General features: G+C 37.4%; 1 protein-coding gene across 1 annotated transcript in view; it reads left to right on the forward strand.

Moving 5' to 3' along the window:
- Window positions 1-17,199, forward strand: part of LOC579663 (ankyrin repeat and sterile alpha motif domain-containing protein 1B) — a 133,264-nt gene that overhangs the window by 94,119 nt on the left and 21,946 nt on the right. Inside the window, exon 13 of the mRNA XM_030989091.1 lies at window positions 8,156-8,179. Coding sequence (XP_030844951.1) covers window positions 8,156-8,179 — 24 coding nt within the window. The remainder of the gene's footprint in view (window positions 1-8,155; window positions 8,180-17,199) is intronic.

A 17,199-nucleotide genomic window follows, 5' to 3' on the forward strand; every position in this document is an offset into this window, starting at 1 on the left:
TGAGATAGAGAGAGAGAGAGAGAGAAAGGGGGGGGGGTAGAAGGGGAAAGAGGAAGGTAGTGTGAAGGAGGGGAGAGAGATGAAGGAGAGAAAGAGGGGATGACAGAGAGATGGTGGAGACTGGGGTAGGGAGAAAGAGGGGTTGGGAAAGGGGGAGGGGAGGGAGGGAGAGAGTGAGGGGTAAGGGGAGAGAGAGAGAGAGAGAGAAAGGGGGGGGGGGGGTAGAAGGGGAAAGAGGAAGGTAGTGTGAAGGAGGGGAGAGAGATGAAGGAGAGAAAGAGGGGATGACAGAGAGATGGTGGAGACTGGGGTAGGGAGAAAGAGGGGTTGGGAAAGGGGGAGGGGAGGGAGGGAGAGAGTGAGGGGTAAGGGGAGAGAGAGAGAGAGAGAGAGAGAAAGGGGGCTAAAGAGGAGTGAGGGAGAGGAAGAGAAGGAGAGATGGAGGGAGGAAAGAGAGAGAGGGGGGATTGAGAGGGGAGGCAGAGAAAGAGGGAACGAGGGAGAAAGGGAGGTTGGAGCAAGGGAGGGAGAGAGGGGATTCCAGGGTCTTTCTTTCCAGAGGGAACACAATCCAATAGGCCACCCATGTTTTGTTGTAATATTAAAAATGTATAATTTTCTGAAAGGACAACAGCTGTTGAACATTACGCATACTAGTGAGTGATTGACAATCATATGTAGACTGGAAAATATTATAACTCAGTACCTAACACATGCTCACACTCAATTATTGCAATAAAATTCACCTGAATCACAACACAGTCAGGAAATGGGAGTTCCATTTATGATGATATTATCAAGGTCAACCATAAAGAATAAAGTTTTTTTGTTGTTCAATTCCAAGGCTCTTCTTAATTAAAAAAAAAGCCAAGATATATACTGGTAGCCATATGCTTGTCAAAGTGAAATTATGAAGGTTGGTTAAGATCTTTTAAAGGCCCACTGCACTACTTGAAGCTACTTGCGCCCTCTATATAACAAACAATGCCTGATCGGTGACCATTGGTCCCCCATGATCCTCTTTTTCTTGTGTTAACTGAGAGCTGAGTTGATAAGATAACCACCTGTCCAGTGACCTTGCAGGGCAGTCTAATCCCTCCTGTAAACTACGGCAGATAAGCTTTAAAAGAAATTGTCAGGTACTTTGAATATCTCTCATTAAAATATATATGTATAACAATATATTTTTTGTTTTTTTATTTATCTGTTTATTAATATTTTGTCCATATATTTCTCACCTTCTTATTTTTAAATTTATGTTCATGTATTTACTCATCTAATTGTCTATCTTATTATTTAGTCAGTCTAAATTTTGACTTAATATTTTTTTGGTAGAAGGGGGGGGGGGGGTGCTCTTCCGTTACCAATATTTGCTCGCAGGAACTAATTTCCTTTAAGCGAGGTTTGATGCATGCTGTGTTTAGTATTCTATCAGTGTTTTACATCAAGATGTTCACGCCTGCTAATCGAGATCAGTCTACTTCTGTCCCAGCGTATTAGTATTACTGTAGATTAAATGTATCTGCCACTCATCGTCAGTGTGCATGTGTTCAGCATATGAAAGGTATTGGAAGGTGACAAGTATTGGCAGGTTTCATTTCAGTCTGGGTACTGTACGCTCCTAGTGAGATACTCGGTGAGATACTGTAGCATTAATGTCACTCATATTCTGGTTGAAAAAAATATAGTCTGAATACAAACTACAAAGATGCTTTGTTTAGAAGGTGAGGTTTTGACCAAAAATGAGTTTCGACCAAAGATATCCAAAATAAAACATCATCTCTTGAAATGCCAACTCTGTTCAAAGAAATAATCCATTTTTTCTAAGGAAGACAGCAAATGATGAAAAGAAAAAAAGATATATTAAAGATAGATTAGAAGACATTACTCTTCCACAAAAAGAAAGAAAAGAAAAATATATGGCTTATAAAGCTATCGCCTCTACCTGTTGGCCTATAATTTTCAGGACTTTATTGGAAAGCATTGATGCACTTTTCAAACTCATTTCACATTTTCAGTCAGAGAACAGAAGCAATAATGGAAGGTTACTCTGCTGTGCTTATTGTAAGCAGTGGTTTGAAACTTTCAAAGGGTTTCTTTGAAACAAGTCAGTTACACAACCAGAGAGAGATAGAATTCAGTTGATATGAGAATCAAACAAGTCAGTAAAGAACAGAAGCAATAATGGAAGATAACTCTTATACTAGCTGCCAAAGGGTTTCTTTGAAATTGAATGAATGTAATAAAAGCGGAACACCTTACCAGGAAAAAAGAGAGAAGGAATCGAGTCAAATTAGAAAAGCTGCCCCATTCTTTATACCTTTGGAATGAAGAATGCCTTACAGTCATCTTTATTGGCATTTATGACCCCTAGTAAATGAAGAATTGAAAGGGTCGCGTGTGCAGCTAGCCCACTACTTCTATCTATCATTACCTATCCTCCCACCACCAGCATCCACTTCTTTACCATCCTCCTAATACGCCTGAAGCGCTTATCTAGCGTCAGCCGCGAAATTAAAGTCGGCAGACCCCGAATTAATCAAAATGATGTACCGTTATGTCTTCTTTTTGCGCTCGATTCACATCACATTATCCTTATCCCGCCATATTCCATAATGGATGGTGATCATCATCAAGGCTTGATTAATTATAGAGATGCGTGTTGCCAATTTACCAAGTCATACAGGTGCATTAGTGTGCATCTCCTGTAGGAGGAGCTTCCGGTTGCTGTGTTCAACCGCTGGCTCTGTTCAATTATTAAAATGATGGACACATTTGCATCATTTCATTTATGGGTGATCATTAAGGCAAGTACATATTATTTGGTTTAATGTGTTAAATTTTGTGAATTTGAATTAATTAATTTAAGATTAGATACTCTCTTCATGTCCTAGCTGTTAGAGTTCTATTTTTCCTTTACATTTGCTTTTATATGTGAAAATAAGTTTAATTTCAAATTCTCGATTATTTCACTTCATGCCATTTGCTTTAAATTCTTTCTGTTTTTGATGGTTATTATTTCATTTAACTTGGAGATATTTTACTGTTTACTTCAGCTTGTAATATATACTGAACTTACTGATAAATGGACTACATGTACATTATCTAGTAGTTGTCCCTATATCAAATATTATTACAAAAACACATTGTCTCTAAACTCTCTAAAATGAAATTAAACTGTCCAGCGATAGAGCAGTCATGTCAATAAGTTTTAAGTATGAGCAAGAGAAAATTCTTTGACAAGTCAAAATATCAAAGTTGATATCTGTTCAAAAACAACTTATGTTTAAAAGAGAGGGGGGGGGGGGGAAGAGATAAGAAAATGAAATTGCTTTGCCTGTCTTTCAAGCAATAGTAGATATTGAATATGACAGCGCTTGAGCTTGAAATATAGCTATGCTGGGAAAATAAGCTAAGGGATCTGTTTTCCAAAAGGTTAGTTAAAATGAGTTTGGCATCTGCGTCTGTACGATAGTTTTGATGAATTTTCCACGTGATGAATTGTTTTATGAGACTTGTTTTCTTTTTGTTTTGGAGGTTGGCGGCAGTAGGGCAGGTGTTTTGAAGTATTTTTTTTCCTGATAGTTTAGAGATCTGAATCATCTGGAATATGGATGATTTTAATATGTCTGATTCTGTTGTATCTTAGTTTAGGAAAGGAGGCGTTTCCTAACAATCGTTTCAAAGGGAAAGTCACCTGTAGACTGAAAACTATGAACAGAGAGAGACATAGACAGAGAAAGAAAAAGGGAACAGACATACTGAAATAAAGAAAGGGAGAGAAAGATAGAAGGAGAAAGAGAGAGAGAGAGAGAGGGAGAGAGAGAGAGAGAGAGAGAGAGAGAGAGAGAGAGGGGGGGGGGGGGAGCAAAAGGCATCAAATTACATATATATTTACAGGACTGATGAGGGTTTTATGTACATTTAAAGAAAGGTGAACAAACAAAAACTATATTTTCAAGACATAAAAAAAAGACAGCAAAGGAGATACAGGCAGAAAATAGATTGCAAAATACTGATTTACATCTAAATTTTGAAGTAGTGGCATGAGTATGATATATGCCTAAATATTTAATATCTGTGCAGACAATTTCAATTAAGTTTTGCTCTCATATATCTGCCCCCTTTTCATCCTTGGGTGATCTTGTAAAATGATACTAATAAAATTTGATTCATGTCATGAAACTTGCTGGCTGTAATTCATACGATCAATCATGTCTGATGTGATGGGTACGTACGCACATGAAAGAAGAGAAGATATACCGTATCGATCCATCACGACACAAACCAGGGAGAGAAAACCACAGGTGATTCAGAAAGAGCTCTTATAAATGATAGACAAATTTGAACTTGTAGAAGACCTGGGGATGTATGTATGACCAGGCCTGCTTCGATGACGCCAAGCAAATTTACACATCTCAGCATCACCCATAAACTGGCTTTATATTTGTACGAGCAAATGGAGCGCCATCAATTTCTTTTAGTGTGCTGACGTCTTTGCAAATACCTAACTGACTGGTAGGGGAAGGGGGAAGAGAGGGGTGAGAGAGAGAGAGAGAGAGAGAGCGAGAGAGAGAGAGGGAGAGAGAGTGAGAGAGAGAGAGAGAAAGGGATGAAAGAGTGAGAGAGAGTGAGAGAGAGAGAAAGAGAATGAAAAAAAGAGAGAGAGGGAGAGAACGAGAGAGAGAGAGGGAGAGAGAGTGAGAGAGAGAGAGGGAGAGAGAGTGAGAGAGAGAGAGAGAAAGGGATGAAAGAGTGAGAGAGAGAGAGAGAAAGGGATGAAAGAGAGAGAGAGAGAGAGAGAGATAGAGATAAGGGGGAGGATAGAGGTAGATAGATAGAGAATGAAAGAGAGGTGGATGAAGAGGAGAGTGATTGAGAGGAGGAGAGAGGAAGGGAAAGGGGCTGAGAGAACAAGAGAGAGTGAGAGACAGACACAGAGAGACAGATAGAAAATATTCAAAAGGAGTAGAGGAAAGAGAGAAGGAGGGAAGGATGAAAGTGAGTAGGAGCAGGAGGGAAGTAGGAAGAGAGAGAGAGAGCGAAAAAAAGGTGAAAACAACAGGGGAAAATAGAGCCTTAGAGGTGGAAATCAAAGAAGAGAGAGAGAAGGAGAAAGAAGATCATCAACAAGAAGATGAGAATGGGAGAAATGGAGGAGAGAGAGAGAAAAAGAGAGAGAAATGGAAGGAAATTCAACATGAAGATGGGAATAGGATAAATGAAGGGGATGGAAAGAGAGAGAGAGAAGAAATCTAAATAGACGAAGCAAGAGAGAACCAGAGGAGAGGGAAGTGACGGTGCCTTGAGGAAGGAAAGAGACAGGGTAATTTTGACGAGTCTTAATTTAGAATTTGAAGGAGGCGACCACTCTGATAAGCTCGCTCAGGACTGCTCGGTTAGTGACCGAGTCAAATTGACCATTGGTGACTTGATGTACATTATGGAACCTGTTATTTCATGGTTTGCTACTGAGTACTGTACTGTACATACATAAGTAATGTTCTTATTTTCAGTAATTTGATGTAAACATGGTAAAAAAACAAAAACAAAACATCTTGTTGAGCTTCACATAGGTACATTATTGGCTGTATGAAGCTAATCAAAACAGGATTACATAGACAAAACACCATCTTTCCTCTTGGCTCATGTCGTATTAGATTTTGATGAAATTGATAAAAACATTGATGTTCATTTGTACAGAACACACTTCATCCTTAAAATTCAATTCAATTTGTCTTTATTTCCAATTATTCGATAAAAAGTAAACCAAATAGACAGATAAAAAATATACAAAATAATACACAAATAAATGCATGTAATACAATGAAAATATAACATACAAAGAAATAAATTGTAACAGGATGAAATAGTCTGAAAATGGTAGTTAGTTAAATTTCAAGGTCTATATAGGCTTGCGAGCTAGATTATTAAATGTTAAAGATGTGTATTCCTACACATTGTAACACTCATCTACTGTAACTCAGTGGGTATTCACCAGAATCAAACTCATCTGTAGTGACTGCAATGAAGCGCTTGAAGAGGGAAGAGGGATTGGACATGAATAAAACATCATAAGATTACAGCTTCGAGTGTTGCCATGGAAACTGAAGACCCAGAGTGGTGCGAGCTTTCCATCAACTTGAGCAGCTAGCAAACCACTGTATGACTTGCCTTACATTTAGAAATGAGTGCAGGAATGCCTCTAGCAGTTAAGGTAATCCCTAAGTCTGGAAATGGACCTGCATTTTTAGAGTACGGTAATGCCTTCTCTCAGTCATTTTGAAATTGTTAATGTAGTACATTTTAAATAGGTTGATTCAGTCATCAAAACAATAAATGAAAGCAAGAAATTTTTTGATAAAGTCTATCTCTACTTTCACTACCAGTTGAACAGATCTACGTTATCGTCTAGTCACTCCGTCATGGTAAATGCATTCGTCTCTTTCTTTTTTATACAGGGGAAGGGGGGGGGGTAATTTTGTTGCCATATTTTTACTGGGGCATTGTTTATTTGAACTCTTAAATATTCCATATGAATTCTGTTCAGCTTTTATCTTCATTATTAAGCCGTCGGATCTGATAACCTCACGAACCTTTAAGCTTTTGTTTCTGTGCATTTCTATTATGTTCATGCTCTAGAAATGTGACCTCTGTTTCAATAGGCATGAGCAAAATTACCTATTTCTCTCCTCAACCCATGCCAAGCAAATAATTCATAAGGTCAAAGAAATTAATATAAATTATAAAATATAATTCTCTATTGTATTGAAATATTCATATGAAGATGCCTGCTTTCGCTATAGATGTAAATGTAGTATTCACGCTATAGTGTTTTAAACATTTGTTGTAATAATTGTCTTTCATGTAGAAAGTTAACATGCAATGTATAGAACTGACTGTTAAGAGCCAGAAGGATGTTAAGAGCCAGAAGGATGTTAAGACTGTGTTCAATGTGAGAGACGTCACCCTTCTTGCTATCAAGTCTATTCTGCATTTTCCACAAAAAATAAATACCTTTGAATGTTTTAAAAAAAAAAAAAAAATGTTACACAAATTTAAAATGGTAACCTTTAATGTTTCATCGAAAATTGTATAGTGTGCGTACACTCTATCTAAACAAAAAGCGTTTGTTATTTGACCAATCTTGCTATTTCAAACGTCTGCTTTGCATTAAAAAAAGTATGAAATACTTTTAATGTTTCATGAAAAATTGTAACCTCTAATGTTTCATGAAAAATTGTAGCCTCTAATGTTTCATGAAACATTGTAGTTTGAAAACACTGCACCTGAACAAAAATGTGTATGTTATTTGACGCTCATATACATGTACATTTAGAATAGGCCTCATTACAAATGTCATTGACTGCTGAGAGCCAGAAAGGAATTACTCCTATCAATTTGTATTCATCTATTCATTTATTCAATTTGAAGCAACATAAGATATTACGTTTCCAATTATTTGACAATATTAATTCTTGGATTTGGATTTGATACCCTTCTTGCTCGCAGCAGGTCATCAGTTTGGTAGTAGAAGGGCATTTATTTATTTGATTTAACACAGAAATAATGCCCTTCATGTTCTGAACTGATGATATAAAAGAATAAAAAACAGTCTGTAAAGCCCCTTTAAAGTGTTGGTAGCCCAACAATTTAATGCCAAAATTTGTCTTAAATTGTATAATAATCTGAAAGAGGATGTAATTTAAGACACATTTCTGCAAGAATTTTCAAAACAAATGTGTTTGAAGTTGAATATTGATGGAAGAATACAAAATTTTGGTTTTCTGTGTACCCTAATTATGTATTCTTTTATCAATATTTGCCTTCAAACACATTTTTAGGGGGAAAGTGTGTCTTAAGTTACATCCTCTTTTACATGATATGATATAATTTAGGTGAAATTTTGCCATAAAAGGTATGGCGAATTTGGGGCCTCCAACACTTTAGAGGGGCTTTAAGCTATACCCAATAGTATTAATTATTGCAAAAGCTTTTCTCATTCAACAGCTTCCTAGCTCTCAGCAGTAGATGAACAATGAATTTAATGTAATAACATCATCTTGTGCATTCTTTGATAGTTTGTGTGATAACATTGCTTTATATTTTGTGTGTTTTTGTTTTCTTCTGTTTGCTTGCATTCACTCACATCCAGGATCAATAAGAAGCCAATTCTCAGGTATTTATTTATTACTGAATAACAAGCCCTGTCCTCTCTGTATAGCTGTATACTGTGTATATATTCCTCGCACCGTTTAAGGGATAACCTAGTTGACCCTCAAGACATTTAGTCTCTCAAACACTAAGGCCATTAAAAAAAAAAAAACATGTTTAGCGTCCCCGCCCACTTCTATTTTGGGGGTCGCCTCGTATTTTATTTTTTGAATTTTTGATTTTTTGGGGGGGAACTTTGAAAAAAAACATGAAAAACACTGCTAAAATAGATCTATTTCTGATTTTAAAAAAAAAATTAAAAATAAAAAAAATTGGCGGCCATCTTGAAAAATGGCCCGATTGTTAGGGAAAATGTACCCAGCGGCCATTTTGAAAAAGAAAAAAAAGGGCCTCCTGCTCCTTCCTATTAAAAAAAAAAAACGGACGCTAAACATGTTTTTTTTTATTGGCCTAAACCTGAAATTGGGTTCATGAAACCAATTTTATTTCAGTTTGAGGGGCCTTTGGTCTTGTAGGCCTTTGGTTTATTATACGTCAGCTGGGTTTTTGCTTTCCTCCTTTCCATACTAAATCAAACATTTTTTCTTGTACTGGGCTGTGGAATATTTCACTATCATATTTTCTTGCCTTTATGTTACTATGACTGTGTACAAATCTCATTTTATTGTTATCTGAGAGCGAGAAAGGTATTAACTCTGCACCCTTCTGCCTCTCCTCCTGATCCTTCTGTACTCCCATGCATATCCTGCAGAAGCGCCTTAGCTGAAGAATTCCTACAAAATCAATATATTTGAAATTCCCTGCTAAAAATGTCTGTGAGGCACACATTGTATTCTATGAACCTCCAGCATTATCTTATATGCAGACATCTTCCTTTTCGATGCATTATCTCATGGCTTTCCCCATTCTTTCTCTCCATGTCATGTGTATAAACTGTATGTACTTTGTCTACTTGTCTTTACGTGTTTCAACTGTGAAGACCACTTTCCTTTAATACTTGGTATACTGTTAAGTGTTTCCTTGTTATATGGCTTTACTTGGTATAATACTATTAAATGTTTGGTTGAAGAAAAAACACAGCTCCATGGAGTGTAAATATGTTACCTAAATGTACATGAATTTGACCCCCCCCCCCCCCTCCCCCCATTATTAAAAAGTTTCATGTCCCGATTTTGAGGACAAAAAAGATACAGACTACCTGCAATAATAACTTGGAGGAAAATGGACAGAAGAGTAGAGAAAGGGGAGAATTGTTGTCATTTTTTTAAAAATTCAATGTTCTGCTTTTTTACTTTAAAAAGAAAACATATTTCATATATACAGTAAGCCACAACAAAAAATATGATAACATGGGGATTGGAAACTACTAAGATTTTTATTTTATTAGGGCCTGAGTCTTCTCAGAAAATGTTTGATGGATGTAATAAGATTTTGGGGTAGGCCCTTCTTTTTCCCCAAATGTATTTTTTTTACAATGTTGTGTCATTGATATTTCAAGCCTACATTGTCAATTTTATTTTTAGAAAGTCTCATCATATTGTATAAAGTCTGATCATATTTGTATGTGATGTATCATATAGATACTCTTCTCTGTTGAGTGTCAAAAGGGCATTAACATTAACATTAAGTTAATGCCCTTCTGGCTCTGAACAAAATATGTATATATACATAAATAATATTGTAATTTCACTTCTATCTCTCCTTCTCTATGTCAATGTTTCATGGCTGTCTCATGTTTTTCTACATGTGTTTGTAAATCATTGGATCTGTTCCTCAAATTTCATCTTTTCTTCGCACATGGTTTATCTATGGGCTCTACATAACACACTTGGTAATGCAGGAAGGTCAACTACACATCGATCAATGCGGGTATAACATGTATATGGCCTACCGTATATGTTCATCAGAATATAGCCTTTTTGTGTTATAGAAGAAATTAATATCAAGTGTTGCTAAGTAAATCAAATAGTGGTTGGATTATCTGGGCTGTTTAACCTGTTCCATAATGATTTAACAGTGTTTTTACATAAACAGGCCTTCTGATCTACATGTAGGTCTTAAATTAAAGCGGTATAATACTAATTAAATGTTTTTTTTTCCTGTCATCTGTCCAGTATCATGCCCATCATTTGGCTTTGACATTATTTCCTCTTCACAGTCCATTTCATTTCAATTCGCCTCCCTATAATGACATACCGGTGTTACCTTCTTATATCTGCCCTTCAGCAATGTAAAGCCCAATTTTATGTGCGTCTATTGGCCTACATGTACGTGTCATCTCTCTCTCTCTCTCTCTCTCTCTCTCTCTCTCTCTCATTCAATTTATATGAATTATAGGTACTGCATGAAATGCCTTTTGATCTCTTAATGATCTAATCTGCATGTCATCTTTCTGTGCTGATATACATGTCATAATGGGAGCAACAGATCAACATACTTATTAGCCCTATTATGAGTTAAATGTGGCAGATCCACAGTTGGTGCTCATTAAATGGCTCGATGTGTACATTGTATTCATTTTCAGGTATTTGCTATTGGTACATTTGTTATACAGAATACGATTTTGACGGTTGTTGGTAATTTTGCTTACTTTTGATGATATTTGTTTTGATATGTAGTACGACTGAATGGACAGGTAAGGGAAGGCTACTGGATTTAAGTATTCTCTCTTAATTAAATGTACATGCAGTAGGAAATGAGTTCCGTCACACCAGTATTTCATACGTATTACATTGGCATTTTTTAGCATGCTAATCTATAGTAGATGTGGACATATTGATTTCATGCCCCTACCCTGCTCTTTCTCTCTCAGCCTCTCCTATTTCTCTTTCTCTCCCTCTCTCTCTCTATCTCTCTCCCTATAAATATATATATCTCCCTCTCCCTGTCACTCTCTCTCTCTCTCTCTCTCATTCTCTCTCCTTTGCCTCCGTACTAAGCGATGATATATGATGTCCCTTTCCTGCTCTTTCTGTCCCTCTCCTCTTCCTCCCTCCCCTTCTCTCTATCTTTCTCTTCTTTCTCTCTAACCTTCCCTCTCACTCTTTTAACTGCCTCTCTAATCACTTTTGTCATTGTTGTGCATTTGTCCTCCTGTCTTTCTCCTATCTCTCTCTCTCTCTCTCTCTCTCTCTCTTTATCCCTCCCCTCTCCTTTTCTCTCTCTCTCTCCTTATCCCTTTATCCCATTCTCTTTCTCTCTCTCTCTCTCTCTCTATCCCTCCCTCTCCCTCTCTCTTCTTATCCCTCCCTCTCCCTCTCTCTTCTTATCCCTCTCTCTCTCTCTCTCTCTCTCTCTCCTTATCCCTTTCTCTCTCCTTATCCCTCTCTCTCTCTCTCTCTCTCTCACCTTACCCCTCTCTCTCTCCTTATCCCTCTTTCTCCCCTTATCCCTCTTTCTCCCTCTCTCTCCTTATCCCTCTCTCTCTCTCTCTCTTTCTCTCTCATTGCAATGACGACCTTCGTCATTGCCTTGTTTTCGTTCACATTCTGCCCCATTAATATTCTCCTTTTCCTCCTTTTCCTGTTCCTTATCGTCAGAAAATCGCATTCGTTTTGCACGTAGTGTTTGTTATTCCTGGTTCGGTGCTTTCCTCATGTCCTTTTTCTTTCAAATTTCATAGGCATGGTCTCTAACATCTCATCAAGGTCACTACATTCTTTGATTTCCGAAATCACTCATGCATAACCGTCCAGGCGCCATTTTATCCGTTTTTGGTCCATTTTAAGGCCTTTCTGTCTTCCTTCCTATCTCCACTATCCTAGATCCTACAAACTTCTAACAAATTCCTCTAGATAGTCTAATAGATGTTCTTTCATCTGCGACGTATGACCTGACCTTCAAAATGCCATCTTCGTACTCAAAATTCAAATCTGAAACTGACTCCGTCAAAGATCTCTCAAATTCTTGAAAAATGGACCCCTAAAAATCTAAAACTGCCATAACTTTCTCATATAAATTCCGTTTTGTGTTTTAATCTCACATTATCTTTATCTCATAATTGCACATAGCCATGCCAAATTTCACGCTCCAATGGCTTTGCACAACATAAATAGCGCCCTCTAAAGTTCTGGGAATTGGCTTTCTCTCTGTGGCCGTATCTCCATAATGGCTTGGCAAACCCGTACCCTTTTTTGGATTTAGATACTTGAAGATATGCCCTTTCCAGCCATATACAAAATTATATACCCTAACACTGACCAAATTTGAGAAAAATGCCCTCCAAAATTGCCATTTTCGAGAAAATTCGAAAATAACTTCAACTTGCTCTAAAATGGCGATCTTTATACCTATATCAGTGAAACTTGGCGGATATATGTATCCATATACGTGACAACTGTTTGCCAAGTTTGGTAAAATTCGAATATGTCAGCGCAAAGTTATCGCCCAAAATGATGAATTTACTATGCATTACGTAATAGCGCGTTTAATGCGTGCAATACATTGCGCGCAGATAACAATGGTGTCAAACTGACCGCAATGAAGTGCCCTTTCGAATGATACCAAGTATACTATATGTTCACACAGAAAATTGTGAGTAAATCGTATTTGAACAAAGGTCACTACACGAATTCCGCCGAGTTTCCGCCCGAATCTAACACGTATCGGCTATGACGTCATTTTTTCAGACTGCTTTTCGCCCCTTAAACGTCCTTTTTTTTCCTTGAAAATTTGCAGTGACATGCCGAGTTCCAATACGCAGGGCACCTCTTGGCCGGATTTTTGAAATTGGTCAAGGGGGCCATTTAAGACGCCATTTTGTCCTATACATTTATTTTACATCACGTGTTTCGATAGGATTATCATAGAAAAAAAGAGAGTGATTTACAATAACAACCATGAAATTCTCTTTCTAATGATACCAAATACGGCCCATAAAGAGACGTAAAGAGAGAGAGAAAAAACAATTTAACTCCGGCCATAATACAGATCCTGCACGTTTTCCGCCCATTCATTACACGCATTGTCTATGGGGCATATCGGGTTCACGCTTTTGGCCCCCAGAACGAACTTGATTGCTGTGTCAAACATGCACCAAATCCCATTGGTTTGTGCACGCAGTGCTTGCGAGCCCTTTCTAGGTTCTTTCCCCTATCCCAATTTCTTTCAAACATCGTAGGCATAGTACCATCCCATCAAGGTCACTGTTGATGCCTTTCTTTCGCCCTACCTATCTCCAATATCACAGAAGCTACAGACTTCGTGCAAATTGCTCTGGACAGTCCGAGAGAAGCTCTTTCGTTTGACACGTAGAAACACGGCGTCATTGCACGCACATCGTTCTGACACGATTGCATTTCTAGTTTGCCACTGTACTCTTGTTGATAATATATGACTCCATCAATGGTGTGTCACAGATGAGCTCCGGTTGATCAATCAATTAATGAACCACAACATTGAAAAGACCAGAGATAGAATCGCCATTGTCATTTTCCAACATACAGAATGCTCTGAAATCGAACAGGTTCTGTGCCTTCTTTCTTTATAGTGCTTAGAGACTTCGGTGGTATAAGCGCTTTATAAGCACCGTTTTTATTATTATTTTGTATTATTGTCATTCATCAAAGGTGTAGGGTTAGGTGGGGGAGGTGCGATGGCTCAGTGGTAGAACAGTGGTCTCAGGACCAGGAGGTCCCAGGTTCAAAACCAAGTTGATGTGTTAGTGCCCTCCGGTAATTAAGGCATCAACACTCATTACCAAGTCCCTAGCAGAGGACTTAAAGCGGTCTGTCCCTTGGTTGCTAACTTACAAGCACAGGTACACTGTCTTTGCAGTCAGGTAAAACAAACAATCCAGGTTTAGTAATGTGATTATGTTTAGGTTTGGTTCAGGGTTTTGGTCTTAGCTTGAAGTGAGTGGTCAGTGTGCAGGTTATTGACCATGGAGCAATTGTGGCAAGAGCATGTGTCCTACTCAAAATGCTCAACACTTAACATATAAATTGAAAATTATAATGGGGAATATATCTAGTTTGACCTCATTAGATATTCTTCCAACCACTTCGAAAAATACTCCTTGTTCATTTATACACTAGTAGAAAAAAAAACTGATAAATACCGGTATATAGTATAATGCTACTACATTGTTAAATCAGCAAGGAATGTTTAAACTTTACATCTGATATTGATCAATAACATATTGCTTTTTAAATTTTAGTGGAACTGGGCAGATTTCTCAAACAAAAACAAAATGATTTGATTGTTTTGAATCAAAGGTAAGAGATTTGTCTGGTGAAAGCAGGAATGATATCTTTCCCAATATATGAATTATTGACTATACCGGTACTTATGCCATGCAAACATTTGTTCACTAAATCATTGATATTCTACTGAAGCCAATACTAGGTATACTATTTTGATATCGTATTAAAATGAATCGGTATCTAGAGCGGAAAGTACATGTAACACGCATATCAATGAGTGGGACATTAAAGCATCCATGCGTACAGAATGCATTTCATTTCATTTCATTTGACTCTCCAGACTATACAATGTTTAGTGAGATGTGATGTCTGTGTGTAGTCTTTACACGCAGACCTCTGTTTACTCACTTCGCAAGAAAGATTATCGCATTATACATCAGTGGATATGATAATGAAGTATAACATAGTCAACATGGTTAACAGAATTTGAAATCTATGTTTAGCGACCTAGAATTAGTTAAATAGTATTTGTAGAGTTATTTTGAGGCTTTGTGAACCTCTATCTTGTAATAAGTAACTGCATCAAAATTTAGGAGTCTGATGACAGAGACTACTAGCTCACATTTTCTCTGTGCTGAATTCAGCGGATAATAGTGCAGTCACTCCTTGCAGTTAGTTTGCACGCGCAGACCCTCATCAGTCGTTATGCTTTGCAGAGTGTCTGAAGAGTAAGACTATGAAGACTTCACGGTCTGCTGCACTCCATAAGCTCTGTGCTATAGCTGCCCCTGAAAGGAAGATACTTATAGAATAAGCTTAAAGGTAAGCTGGAGTTCTGGTAATGATAGAAAATAAATTCTCACAGAAGCCAACAAAACTTACACTGAATTTTTAAGATTTCAAATTACTAATGACATGTGCAAACAATTTTGGTAGAAACTGTATAATGGCTGAGTTATGATCATAGAAAGATTAGGAAATCTGGGAAAAGAGGCCTGGTATAACTCAGGTTACCATGTGCAAAATGAGACTTGTGGTTTTTATTGAGGATGATTTCCAGCAGGTTTTTGTGAGGTTGTGTTTATTTTACTAGTTCAAACAATCAATCTTTTGCACGATAAACAATCCAGAATAAATTATGTTCTCTTGACATACCATTCAAATAGCAGAGCTCAAAATTAGCATTAAAGCCTGTCTGCACTAGTTTGGCCAGGGGGATTAGACCTCCCTGCAAGGTCACTGACAGGTGTTTATCTTATTTAAGTCAGCTGTCAATAAATATAAGAAAAAGGGGATCAATGGGGACCAACAGTCACCGATTAGGCATTGTTTGCTATATAGAGGGAACAAGTAGCTAGAAGTAGTGCAGTGGGGCTTTAAGCTCAAGGCTTTACGGACTTGTGTTTATATGTTAAAGTGAAGTCTGAGCCTACAGACTACCTTCCAGGTCCCCTATCACAGGGTCCAGGTATTGGCCTGCAATCCCGGCTGGTCTGCTATATTCAGCCGCGTGACTCAGATGCACTCAATTGAAACAAATGTCATCACATCAGACTGATCTTTATGTCTCTCTGTATGATTGCTTTTCACTCCTGCAAGAATATATCTCAGGGAAAAAGTTATATTTATTTTTCGGGGGCTACTTTTTAAGCTTGCTTGCATAAAAATAACACTAACAAATTTGTTTTGCTTTGAACTCTATGCAAATTTAAGGGGGCTCTTTTGGGCATTTCGGGGGCAAATTCGCCCTGAGCCCCTGTGTATTTTGTTCATTGTATGATTGCTTTTCATTCCTGTAAGAATACATCTTCTTTTACCATCACCTTGATTCCCTCCCCTTCTCTTTCAATCAAATACTTACTTAACCCTCCTATGCAGCTCTTATTTGACCTAAAACTTACAAGTTCGTCTTGTTTTGATCGCTTTTAGCCTCTCGACTATTTAGCTTTGTACTTTTTTTTTGTTTACCTTTAAAGATTTTCTCTGTATATACCTCCATTATTCTCTTGATTGTATGCTCTTTGTTTACTCTGTATTAATTTCTTCTCAATACACAACCTGTACTTCCTAAAAGAAATTGTAAATTACTGGTACATGTGGTACTGGTTAAGATTGTAATTTAATGCATGGAACTTTTATTTTGTTGGGGATTTTAATGTATACAAAAAGGAACTTGGCAAAAGTCTGAAGACTTATATTGTCTCATTTACATTTTAATACAAGAAAACATGAACTCACGTTCTAACATGAACATTTACAAACAGGTCAATAATAACTAAAACAAAGGAAGTGACTTCATGCATTCAAAATACAATGTTAAACAGCAATTATTATATTTTATTCAACTGGATGGACTTACAGGACTAATATACAATTTAAAAGAGATTGCAGAAGTAATCTTTAATCCAAGTCTCCAACCTGATTTGGGTTTAAACCTATGGGATTTTTTTTTTAAATCGCAGGTAGATTGTCCATAGATTTGCTTGTCTTGTAGATGCTGTAACTAAAACAATCTCCACCATGTGTTTTTTGAAGGACTACCCACATGGTGAAACCACACACTTATGAATTTATTCAATATCATCCCCATTTTGTTCTGCAGAAGTACAGGCTGTTGCCTTATCGTGCCATGTACTTTAGGGCTCCATACAGATAGTTTATTTATAAAGGGTTGCTCTTGATTTATCCGGATATCTTTTGACTGCCATACCAGACATTCAATGTTACTCTTGTCCTTCTAAAGTACATCATCTGTTCAGAGCCAGAACGGCATTAATTCTATGCTCTTCACATAACTCCCTTCATTCCACAAATCCCCTTCTGGCTGTGACCAGCGATATCTAGGTTTTAGAATGCAGTAGCTTTAACCGGCCCATCAAAC

The sequence above is a fragment of the Strongylocentrotus purpuratus genome, unplaced genomic scaffold (assembly GCF_000002235.5).
Source record: "Strongylocentrotus purpuratus isolate Spur 01 unplaced genomic scaffold, Spur_5.0 spur5_scaffold_18, whole genome shotgun sequence".
Taxonomy (NCBI): Eukaryota; Metazoa; Echinodermata; class Echinoidea; order Camarodonta; family Strongylocentrotidae; genus Strongylocentrotus; species Strongylocentrotus purpuratus.